The sequence below is a fragment of the Acartia tonsa genome, chromosome 13 (assembly GCF_053477335.1).
Source record: "Acartia tonsa isolate MP-2025a chromosome 13, ASM5347733v1, whole genome shotgun sequence".
Classification (NCBI taxonomy): domain Eukaryota; kingdom Metazoa; phylum Arthropoda; class Copepoda; order Calanoida; family Acartiidae; genus Acartia; species Acartia tonsa.
Genome location: NC_137272.1, coordinates 26,508,779 through 26,522,046, shown reverse-complemented (window position 1 = coordinate 26,522,046; position 13,268 = coordinate 26,508,779). Strand labels below are relative to the sequence as shown.

The 13,268-nt window shown below is 31.5% G+C and overlaps 1 protein-coding gene across 1 annotated transcript in view; it reads right to left on the bottom strand.

The window, feature by feature from the left end:
• Positions 1–13,268, bottom strand: part of Uggt (UDP-glucose-glycoprotein glucosyltransferase) — a 67,907-nt gene that overhangs the window by 19,083 nt on the left and 35,556 nt on the right. Inside the window, exons 23-26 of the mRNA XM_080146095.1 lie at positions 12,967–13,049; positions 10,394–10,487; positions 9,564–9,598; positions 6,233–6,294 (exon numbers count right to left, since the gene is read on the bottom strand). Coding sequence (XP_080002221.1) covers positions 6,233–6,294; positions 9,564–9,598; positions 10,394–10,487; positions 12,967–13,049 — 274 coding nt within the window. The remainder of the gene's footprint in view (positions 1–6,232; positions 6,295–9,563; positions 9,599–10,393; positions 10,488–12,966; positions 13,050–13,268) is intronic.

The window sequence follows — 13,268 nt, the reverse complement described above, 5'->3', positions numbered from 1 at the left end:
AGGGAAATAAATGAAATTTAAAAACCAAAATTAAACCACATTTTACTAGCATAAAAATGAGTTTTTGTTTAAATGAGAATGATATTCCTGTCCAGTTTTTTGTTTAGGAATGAATATTTCTTACCCGAGGGAATAAATGATGGACCGATTATTTCCCTCGGGTAAGAAATATTCATTCCTAAACAAAAAACTGGACAGGAATACCCCATTTCATAGATAAAAACTTTATTGTGATACTTGTGTAATTTACATTCTAAGAGCCCTAATCTAACAACCTAAATTTAATACTTGTGTATAGTGGTATTTAAAATCTAGATGTATGGGTTGAGTTCCAGAGAGATTTTTCTAGGTTACATCAGTCTGATATACTGGTAATATAATTTTCAAATGATTGTTTTTTTTCTTGAAACTTTTTTCTTATTTTTTAGTTTTCTAAATTTCATTAACACACCCTTTACCATTTCCTCCAAATTTTCTGGATTAATCTGGATTTTGTGACCTTTCTTTGAAAACTCTTAAATTGAATTAATTGCTCATTGTCCCCTCCCTTACTCCCTGATTTATCATACTAATGAAACTAAGAAATGAAGAATTATAGTTTTTCAAGAATGCCGCTAATGCTGCTGTATAACCAATACAGAACAAAAATAGTAAAACTTGTGTTTATATAATTTTTCAGTAGCTTAAGATTTCAATAACTACTGAACCGATAAAGTTCTTCGTGTAAGGTAGGCTTCACATAGATTCCGGAGTGGATTAAGGCTATTCAATTTTATATTTAAGTCTTGGTATGATCATAAGCTTATTTCTGCCCTTCCCTGATCCAAATACATAGCCCCTAGATGCCAGGGGACCGTACCTAGTGTAAATATATTATGTTCTGTAAGGCAAATAAGGTTAAGTCTGTCAATAATATACATCAATAAACATAGAAGCCTTAGTCATCTTACATGAGTATAAATAACGGACTGGCAGATATTCCAAAGTTTTAGAGTGGCTGCGACAGAATACTACGCAGCACTCATTCCAATAACCAATTATTAAAATTATAGGATAACTAGTAAACAGAATTTACTAAACATATGTTCTAGGGAAACTATGAATGATTTTTGGTAGGTAACAAAACTACTTTGTAGAAGGTTTTAAGCACTTGTCTTTCTTTATATTGTTCTTGAAAATATAATTTACATGAACACAAAACTATGAACAAAAATTATTTAAATTATACAAATGAGTTCAATTTTCCTTCTTAAAAATTAATTGAGAAGATAACTTTATAATCTTCTCATGTTTCTTTGTCTTTAAAGCTGTTTATAATACGATGCAAGAAATAACTTAATTTCTTCCCCCACCAGCTTACAACAAGACCAATATTTTTGTTAAAATTTCTTAGTTATTTTTTACTAAATTCACGTTTTAAATTCAATTTTTTCATGGCTTTGCACATTAAATAAAGTTTTAATCCATTGTGTCTTGGAGAAAGAAAGCTAGATGCTAGGACCTATGGCTTTTGGTAAATCATTAAAAACGGCATTAATTGAATATTACAATTAAAGGATTTATGAAAACATTTGATTTTACTAAAGCCATAGGACCTTTTGGATCTTTCAAAAGTTCCAATTTTATTTCAGGCAATCCAGGCAGAATCTTCTACCTGGATTCTATTCTATACTTTATCTTCTTTGTCTTACACAAATCTTTTGGATATGATAATTTTGAATAAGAATTCAGGTATTTTAAGGGATAAGACGATGAAAAACCAAATTATTTAATCCCCAATGAGAATAAACAAAAATATTTCTTCAGTACATTAAAATTATAGGTTGAAAAGTTTGGACACTACTTCTTTAGAAACAACAAATTAAAATTTAGTAGAAGTACCCAAAGTTTTTGAGACCACAAATAAGAAAATGAGGTTTTAAAACTTAAGGTATGATTGCAATTTACAGTCTAATGACCCCTCCCTGATGATTATATGTTAAATAAATCTATTATCTATGAACTTTTCATAAAAGGTTTAACAAAAAGAAACCCGGACGTTTTATGGAAATGTTTCGTCTTCTAAAATACAAAGCATGAAATTTTTTATCTACCATCATGACCTTTTTCTGAATTATATCCGATTTACTCGTCTTAGATTTTTACTCCCCATGTAGGTAAAATAGATGCCCAAAAACTTTAAAGTTAGGGGGGGGGGGGCAGAGTATATTTAACCCCCCTTAACTCTTTGAACCCCTGAATTTTTTTTATATTTAAACTGTTTTAAACCTATTTTTGAATGGGGGGTCAAAAATATACTAGGACACCTATAGAATCAGACTGCAGAGCCCAAATTTGAATTAAGTCCCCAATAAACTTTTTTTGGGAGATTTAAAAATTAATTTTTAGTGTTGCTGTAATCATTTTATCCGGAGCAAAAGCTCTTTTTTTTACTTCGGGTATATATGAACATTTTTATATAATTCACTTTATATTGATACAATAAAAAAACATTACTCTGTTCATTGGAAATAATTTTTTTTTCCAAAACAATTAATTTCATTGAAAAATCTAACATTTACAATAAAACAAATAATTCTGAAATCTAACCAATAAGAAGTCTTGTTTTATATAATTCTTTACAATTCAAAAAAAAAGTGACTTATTTCCAATGTAGTTAAATATTTTTTATTTAATTAAAATGAAAAGAATGAAAACCATACACATAAAAGATACATACTTTTTAAAATTATTTTAAAAGATAAGTTTGAATAATCTTATTTTATAACACATTTGTATATGTGACAAAAATAAATTTGTTGTATTGCATGAACATTTGTTGTCATTTAACCCTTTACAGCCATTTTTTATGTTTTTAAAATAAGTGAGAGAACACAAACATGTTAATGTTAATTCGTTGATATATTATAAAGGATTAACTTTTTAGTGAATTTTTATAGTAAAATCATAAGGCCTAATTTTACTTTATACCAGAATACAATATTTATGAAGCAAAACACTCTAAAAGCTACGAATTTTACCCAAATAAAAAAAAACCTTTTGCTTCGGTCAAAATGATCACGGCAACAGTAAAAATTAATATTTAAATCCCCCCAAAAAAGTTTATTGGAGACTTAATTCAAATTTAGGCTCTGCAGTCTCATTCTACTGGTGTCATAGTATATTTTTTATATACGTTTTAAAAATAGGTTAAAAACAGTTTAACCCCCTAAACTATAGGTTTTTAACACCCCCCCCCCCACCCAAAAAAGCTTGGACGTCATTGGTTCATGGATTAGTAACAAAATATTTTTTTAAAATACATGTCCATGACAATGGTACAATGGTACGTATTATTCTCCCGAAATATTAAAATGTGTCGTTTACAACAAAAAATTCATTTTTGGGAACTCTCTCGACTGAATCTCTTCATCTGAAAGTAGTTTAAAAGATAACCCCCCCCCCCCCCTAATTAATAGTTACGAATATTGGAAATATATTTTAAAATTGAATATAAATTAGATTAAGCTTCCTCCTGAACTTAAATAGTGCTAAATTTTGGTTTTGGTAGCTTTGAATATTGTAGAGTGAAAGGCTAATTTTTCTACCAATACCCAAGGATAAGACAATGGACGATAAATTGATGAACATCCCTAATAGTGATTTGAAATACTCCCTCTGTAGATTAAAATTATTAATGCAAAGTATAGACATTACTAGTTTTAGCCAACCAATCAATGTTCAATAATGGCAGGGGCGAAATTTATTATTTTGTTGGAGTAAACTTGGAGTATAAATTGTTTTTTATTGTAACTGAACAGGGGTGGGCAATAAGGGGAGAAAAGGGGGAAGAGGGTTGTGGGGAAATTTTCCTATATAATTGTTTGTCAGAATCACATTCCCTTTTCCATGAATAAGGGAAACCAAAGTTTTAAACCAGCGAATGAGAGAGCATGTTTTAAAAAGTATTTATTAGGGGGGGGGGAGATACTTCATAAATATTAAGAATTATTAAAATCATGTTAATTATAGATAATAGTTATTTCTCGCATCGTATTATAAACAGCTTACCGCGGATATATTATATACGGTAAAATATTGCTGGAAACGAATATTTCCAAAAATCTATGAATTTTAAAGGCTGCTAGCTGCCAAACGGCTGAATGTACAGATCATAACCCGCACACCATTTTAAGCGGCATAAGAAGGCCTACAAATAATCTGGAATAGCCAAGATCCAATGATGCACAGGGAAAGCTTCACTGAAGAAAAAACGCGTAAAATAGGTCTTTTTCGTGCATTTCTGCGAGATAATTATGCATTATTGATTTATGGCTATTCCAGATTATTTATAGGCCTTCTTATTAAGAGATATAAGTTTTCCGGAATTGTAATGTAGGGAGTAGATTTGAAATCTGCATCAAATTTTAAGGATTTTTTATAAAATTCGTTTTTTGTAAAATTCTTTATCTAAAAGCGGAAATACATTTTAAGTTAATTAATTTTGACCAATAGGATAGGTGGATTTTAAACTACCTGCGCTCTAATTGGTTGAATGATGTACGACATCCAATAAGAGCGCAGATTTTTTAAATCCACCAATCACGGATGCCAATATTAATTAACTTATTTTGTATTTCCGCTTTTAGATAAAGAATTATACAAAAAACGAATTTTATAAAAAATCCTTAAAATTTGATGCAGATTTCAAATCTACTCCCTACATTACAATTCCGGAAAACTTATATCTCTTACTTCTTATGCCGCTTATAACAGTGTGCGGGCATGATCCGTACGTTCAGACGTTTGGCAGCTAGCAGCCTTTAAAATCCATAGATTTTTAGAAATATTCGTTACCAGCAATATTTTACCGTGAACTGCAGTAGATCCGAATGTACAATTATAAGATTAAAACTAGTTTTTGGACATAGTTTTTTTCGTATGGATGAGAACCGGTTCCTATCCAACGGATTCGAATGAATACGAGAATAGTTATTAACTTATTGGTTAGTTACAGAAAACAAAATAATTCTGTAAACTAATAATTCTTATTTATTACTCCCAATGATATCAACAGAAAGCTTTCATTTTTAGTGGAAAAGTTTTTTCTAGATAAAATTACATAAAACTGATCATAATCCCTAACTTTTCTTTCAATCCAGAAACTTGTCAATATTTTGTTAATTTGAAGATGTAAAAAACAAAAATTAATATCAGTTACAAATAATCTTGTAAAAAAAACAAAAATTTTATCAAATTTTGCTGACGTCATTCTAATATAACTTTAATTTGTAAATAGCAACCATGGAAAACAATTTCTAAAAATTGAACAGGTATTATTTAAACAGGATTTTATTTATTTTGCCACCACGCACAGTGGAGCAAAAACAGGATTAAAGTTTAATTTAGAGGGTCGCCGAAGGATACAAAGGTGATATTTGATCCACTACAGACAAATTATAATCGCCTGTTCTAGTTTTTTACCCCTTGGGATAATTAGCCCAATTTCTGAATATATATGCTTAATATCGAAAAGTATGCCACAATAGCTTCGCTCCTAGCCTCTAGAAAAAAAAATTAAGTACCTCTGGAGATGCCACCACTAATTTTAATTTTTAAAAAATAAAAAATAAATTGGGGGGGATTTTTTTCATTTTTGGATGGGTTGGGGGTGTCCCACCGGCCCCTAAGAAAATAGCCTAAAACCACCACAGGACCAGGACTTTGTATTATAGATAACTTTTCATAAGGTTTTCATCATGTTAAAAACTACGTTAAGAACAGCAAAATCATATTTTTACTGCATTTTTTCAAAGTGTCCCAACAGAGTTAAAACTTGACTTGTGAGTAAATGCTGGGACATTTTAACACATAGGTCCTAAACTATTTGTAGCACAGAAACTGTTATTATAATTCCAAAAATTAGAGTTCATAGCAGTTCTAACGGTATGTGTACCATTTTTCTACTACAAACACAAGCCGCACAATTTGAATTTATAAAATGTATGAACTTTTATTTGCACATCCTATTTTCTAATATTTAATATTTAAGTCAAGTTTTAAGTCATTTGGGACATTTTACCACGTAGCTCCCTAACTATACTTATCACAGGAACCGTTCTTATATTTCCAAAAAAATAGAGTTCATAGCGGTTCTAGCGGAATGCATAGTATTTTTCTACTATTAACCAAACCGCGCAAATAGAATTTTAAAAATGTCCGCATATTTTTGCTCACCCATTAGAATACTAACCTGGCATTGTTAACAACAGATGACTGTCCAGGGGCAAGCTTCAACACTTCTGATGCATACATCTAAAAAAACGAAACTTTGTTCATCATGGATTATTCAGGAAGTAAGGGAGGGGACAATGGATCGAATATTCAATCTTTAGGAGTCTCAGACTTTGGGTACTGGCTTAAAGGGAATGTGCAAGAATTTAGCAGTTTCTGACTGAGTTTGGGTACTTGCGCAAGAAATGCCACTACTCGCTGTGTTAGTTTAGAATAAATATAGTTTTGCAGACAGAGAGTAGTTTAAATATAAATACACGGCCTCCCTCCCATGCTCTATTTCACTCCCTTCTCCCCCACTTCCTTTTTTAAAGCAGACGAGAAAGGTAAATGGAGAAGGGAGGCGGGTGCAAGGAAAATAAACAGGATAAAAAGGGGCAGGAAGGCGTGCGGGTCATATTCTTGCCCAACCAGCTAACAGTTACCCTACACGCCTGCCTGCCCCTTTTTTCCCTGTTCACATCACTTGCCCCCAAATCTCTTTTCTCTTTCCCTGTCATTTGGAGAGTTCCAGAGAGATTTTTCTAATAATTAATTACAGAATGGTTACGTCAGTCTGTAATACTGGTAATCTAATTTTCAAATGATTGCTTTTTTTCTTGGAACTTTTTTTCTTAGTTTATGGTTTTCTAGATTTAATTAACAATCACTTTACAATTTCCACCAAATTTTCTGGATTATTCTGGACTTCATTGCCTTTCTTGGCTAACTCTTAAATTGAATTAATTGCCCATTGTCCCCTCCCTTACTCCCTGTGGATTATTACACCTTAAAAATGAGATAATGCAACTATTTCCACAACTTTAAAATAACATTGACATTATAAATGTTTTTTTGACAAAAATTAGGTACAAAGATTTAGAATGTATTGGCGTTTATATTGATTCAATGTTTCTCAATATTTTATCAGTTGTGTTTAATTTTTTTCTCCCCTTGTCTTTTTAAAGTTTTACCATGACAATGTTGATGAAACAAAAATCCTCGAATGATGAAAACATTCGCAAGAAACCACCTGTATTGTAAACCTCTTAGTAACAGACATAATACATATAAAGTGTGTTACCTTTTTTATGTTTTATTATTAATTGGCCACAACTTGGTCAAAAATGCTCACAAATCAGACCTTTTTTGACTGAAGATACTCAAATGGTTCCTTGACAAGCCCAATCAATCAGTTTTAAGATATCTTTAAATTTCAAGGAAAATTGTTGAAAATACCAAAACAAGGCTAATTTTGGTGTTACCTTTTATATGCACAGATACCATAAAATCAATAGAAAAAATACTTATTTTTACCTTTCTCTCATTTTTAAAGTTTGATTCTGTTAAATTGGCTATTCTTGAAGGGATTTATGCATGTATTATACTGAAACATAATATTGGGTAGAAATTAATGTATATCAAAGAATGAAAATTTAAAAAAATAAGAAATTCGATAGCTATCACTTCAGAGGACAGCTGCCAACCTCCAGTCGACAGGATGTAGTTAAATACTTGTTAGCAATAATAATTAGCCCAAAAAATAAAACAAAAAGTTTTTAATATGGTAGAAAAATGATAATCTAAATCTTAATTTTGGGGATGATGATCTTAAAGACTCTCTTGCTGTTGGTGATGATGTTCCAGATGGTATTAAAATACATGAGCATTATGACAACTTATCTATGAAACTATGGTCCGATTTTTGTATTTGTAGCATTCTCCAATCAAGAGAAATCCCAAAACATACAATCATGGTTTTTAAATTCTCCAATTCATAAGGGAAATACAGTAGTTTTTAAAAGATGGTTATATTTCTTGTTGCAACTTTTAATTGGAGGCTGCTACAAATACAAAATTTAGACCATAGTTCAATAGATGAGTTGTCATAACGCTCATGTACTTAGATATCATCTGGGTCATCATCACCACCAGTAAGAGCGTCCTTCAGATCATCATCCCCAAAATTAAGATTTTGATTATAATTATTTTACCATATTAAAAAACTTTTTGTTTTACTTTTTGTGCTAATTATTATCACTAACAAGTATATAACTACATCCTGTCAACTGGAGGTTGGTAGCTGTCCTCTAAAGTGATAGAGGTCAAATTTCTTATTTTTTTTTATTTTCTTTCTTTGAAATACATTAATTCCTGCCCAATATTATGATTCAGTGTAATCAATGCATAAATCCCTTCAATAATAGCCCATTTAACAGAATCAAACTTTAAAATGAGAGAAAAGTAAAAATAAGTATTTTTTCTGTTGATTTTATGGTATCTGTGCATATAAAAGGTAACACCCAAATTTGCCTTTTTTGTAATTTCATTTAATTTTCCTTGAAATATAAAGATATCTTAAAACTGATTGATTGGGCTTGTAAGAGAACTATTTGAGTATCTTCGGTCGAAAAAGGTCTGCTTTGTGAGCATTTTTAACCAAGTTGTGGCCAAATAATAGTGAAACCTATAAAAAGGTAACACACTTTAAAGCACAAAGAAGCTTCGCTTCTATAGAAAAATTATTTAAAGCTTTTTTTTTGACTCAATGATTTTTAAATCTTCTCATCTAAAATGAAATCTTAGAAAAAAATAGGATAATTGTTTTCTAATGAAACAAATAGGATAGGATGCTTCTAATAACTTTTTCCAACGAAATCATAATTAGATTTTAACGATTAAATTATTTTGAAGAAGTTAATCAAGCTTTTAATTCTTATAATGAAGTAACAGGGTGTCTGTATGTTTGTATCGAATGATCTCGCTAACCGCTCACCCGATAAGGTTCTCCTTTAAAGGGTAGATTCTCATAGGTCCTAGAATAGTTTATAGCTATTTTGGGGGAGGGTACCACCACCCTCCCAGGAGAAACTCCCCCTCTTGAAGGGTAGCTTCTTATAGGTCTTAGGATAGTTTATAGATATTTTGGGAGAGGGTACAATAACCCTCCCAAGAGAAACTCCCCCCCTCCTCAAGGGTAGCTTCTCATAGGTCCTAGGATGGTTTATGGCTATTTTTGGGGAAGGTACCACCAACCTCACAAGAGAAACTCCCCCCTCGACTCCCCAAGGGGAGCTTCTCATAGGTCCTAGGATTGTTTATAGCTTTGAGAGGGTACCACTATCCTCCCAAGAGAAATTCCACCCTCCTCAATTGCCCCTTAGGCGCTAGTATCTTAGAAAGAAAAGGTAAATAAATCATAATTAATACACCTTAGACACTTTTTGTTAGTTTAAATTATCATTTACCTTTAAATTTCATATATATCTTTTTAGCAGCGAAGCTACTCTAAAAAACTAATAAAAAATCACCTGGTGTACTTTGAAAATATCATCTGACAGCTCCTGTCAAGTGGTTTCAAATCATTTATTTGAAATACAATATTTGTATCAAGGGGAGGGGGGGAAGGCGGCGGAGTTGTTCATCCATCTCGTAAAATAAGTATTCGGTTTTGTAATTAGTATCAATATACACGTTGTTTTCTTATTAATCAAAAGTTTAACTTAATGGAACCCACTTACCATTAACAGAAATTTAAAAGTAAAAATTATTTTTTTAAACCCTATAACATATATCTGTTATGGGTTAGAGTGTCAAATTAAGCAAGACTTTTGTTGTATAAAAATATAATCTGTATTATTCTTGACCTATATCACTGGCTTTAATCCTTAGTTATTTCATTTCTCCATTTATTACCATCTAAAGCGTTGCTAAGTTAAAATTGAGATGTATTTTTTAATATATGAATTATCAAGTTGTGTCTAGGAAATGATTCTTTGATCACGAGTTAGCTACAACAATCTTGTAAAACTTATGAAACAAACAAAAATAAAAGTTTTATAAATATTTTGTAGAGAAAAATAATCGTCACAGATTATCTAAAATTGGTGTACAAATATTAAAAGTATCATTTTTCATGAGACAGTGCAGGGGGATAGGGCAACAATAAAAGCAAAATAATCTCCAATCCCCCAAAGTATGGAATTCAAAATTCATCCTTCCGTAGATTATTTTTAGTAACTCCCCCCCCCCAAAAAAAAAAAAATCTTTGCTAGAAAACCTAAATCCATTGTCCAGTCTCTTTGAAGCCACATTTGTTTCAGTTCGAATATATTTTATAAATGATTTTGAACATTTTCCTTGATTTGTTTGATGAATTGTTTCATATCTACGCCAGGAATATCATAGTCATCGAGCTGCTTTTCTCCTTTCACCAATTTCACTGCTGTATCCTCCTATGAAAAACAAAAATAAATTAGAGCAGTTCTACCTAATTATTTATATTATAGTACACACTGCTACAATGTCAACTGAGTGTATGTACTTTCTAAAGTTGAACAGTAGATCTTTTCATGAAAATACCCTTTTTCGAATTTCAATCTTCTGCTAACCTAAAAAGTTACTTTAGGGGCCTAGAAATATATGTACAAAATTTCAGCTCTCTATCTCTAGCTGGGTGGAGTTATTCCTGAGATGGGAAATGTGTTAATCTTTATGATATCCTGCTTTGTTTGGGTTTTAGGATGGAGGAAGAATTGGTGTTCTTTTGAAATGACCAAAAAAGTGAAAAAATGTGTACATTTTTTTGATGAAACATGAAATGAAAACTACATGGTATTATTACTCAAGAATTAACAAAAAAAAATTCAAGGTCTCTAGCTGTAATAGAAGCCACGATATTCATGATATAAGTCAGTCCTTTAACAGTTTGGGAGGAGGGGATGTAACATTAAATGTCTCTTCCAATTATCTTAACTAATATTATACCAAGCGGGTTAAAATTATGTAAGGCTTCCTATTTAATAAGGAATTATCCGATCATTAGTCATATTAAGTATTATATTTCTTTATCCCCTTTATCAAACATCCGTTGTTTTTAGGTCCTTTTTAAACATAAAAACTTAAATGACTGTAATTTTCTTATTTCTTGAAATGTTTATTAATATGTAAATTTTATAAAATATATATTTATCAAAAAATTTAATTGATTTGAAGCTTACATGGACTGCCGCCACTGGCTGCGGTCAGCTGGAAACAACAGCTGATTTAAAAAAAAAAATTATATTTCATGTAGGCATGTAAGATAAGCTTAATTTTACAATTTTAAGTCTATAAGTAAAAAAGTAAATACACATGAACCAACAGAAAAAAGTTTTACGTCTCTATCTGTAACAGGAGCCGAGATAGAGGGGGGGTCTGTCAGGGGGTTAAGTAGGGATACAGAAGTTTAACTGCCTGTTTTTGCCAGTTTGGGTGCTGGAAGCGCCAATTTTTTTTTAACTGAGAATAATATCTTAATAAGTTGTAACTATAAACAGATAAAAATATTATTTAGCGCCGCCAACCGCCGTTTTAAATTGGCGGTTTCCGTTATTTGTCGTTTTTCGGCGATGGTCAGAAAAGGTATTTTTTTATTATAAAAAATAATAGTTTGTCATAAAATTTGGTTTTCTTAGCTTTAAAATTGGCCGCTCTACAGCTGTTTTAATATTTAGCGGCTGGCCGCTAAAAAGCGGATAAGGAGCGGTCTGATTGCTATGAATAGAAAAAGTAATTCTCTAAAAATACACATGAACAACCAGAAAAAAGTTTTACGTCTCTATCTGTAACAGGAGCCGAGATAGAGGGGGGGTCTGTCAGGGGGTTAAGTAGGGGTTCAGAAGTTTAACTGCCTGTTTTTGCCGGTTTTGGTGCTGGAAGCGCCAATTTTTTTTTACCTGAAAATAATATCTTAATAAGTTGTAACTATATACAGTGAAAAAAGGGACAAAAAAAGATATTTTTTAGGCCTTTTCAAAAGGCAGTTTTGAAAGCCCGTTATTTCAAAAAAAAAATTAAAATGCTTAGAGAATGGCTTGGAAGGTGAATTTAGGTGTTCTGCATATTTCAACTTAAACACATAAGGCCTAAGATATGATATCCCAAAAATCTTTTGTCAAAGTCTACTCTACACCTAGCGTTGGCGATTTCATTTTTCACAGGTATAAAATGCATGATTTAGAAAACTGACTGGCGCTAGGTCTAGAGTAGACTTTGACTAAAGATTTTTTCGATATAATATCTTTGGCCTTATGTGTTTAAATTGAAATATGCAGAAGAGCTGAAAACCTGCACATTACTGAGATATTGTTAAAACCGCCGTGCTACCGTTATCTGTTGATATTTTACATGCCTGGCGCTAGGTCGCCAGTAGAGATAGAGAGCTGAAATTTTGTACATATATTTCTAGGCCCCTAAAGTAACTTTTTAGGTTAGCAGAAGATTGAAATTCGAAAAAGGGTATTTTCATGAAAAGATCTATTGAACAGTAATGGGATGAGCTCATACTTTTGATGCTTGACAATTTAAAGAGAAAAATATATTTATTGTTGAGATAGTAAAGTAAGTTTTAAGTAGCAAAGCTACTCTATAATTCACTACATCTGCCCGTCAGTTTATCCGTAACGCTATGGGGGAAACTACTATGGAAGCTTTTAGATAAGCAACCACTAAATTTGATAGTCATTAAGTAGCGCTTAATGCAACTACTTCAATTACTAACTTAGTATTTTTGTAGTTTTTGTTTCATGCCGCATTTCTATATTTAACAGGCATTAGAAATAAGATTCTTTTCTCCAATTCTTTAATTACTCCAGACAGGTTATTGCAGTCTTTTTAAGATTTCCATAAAATTGACAAGGACATCCTAACTAAATAAGAAAATGCCATATTTACCTTCAGTATTTTAGAGATAAAGATTGCAGCTGCAATTGGATCCATGTAATGAAGAGAGGCTTCTACTGCTTTGCTGATGAAACCTGGCAAAAAATTTCATATCATCTTAAGCAAAACTAAGAGATTTTAAGGGATAAGACAATTGACGATAAAAAGACTCCAATGTTGATAAACAAAATTACTACGTCGACGATCCAAATCATTGGTCGGATACTAGTCTGGAACCAACCAATTACAATTCAATAAAAGTACCAAAAGTTTTGGAGCAAAAGAATCAGGTAACGAGCTAACAGAATTTTGGA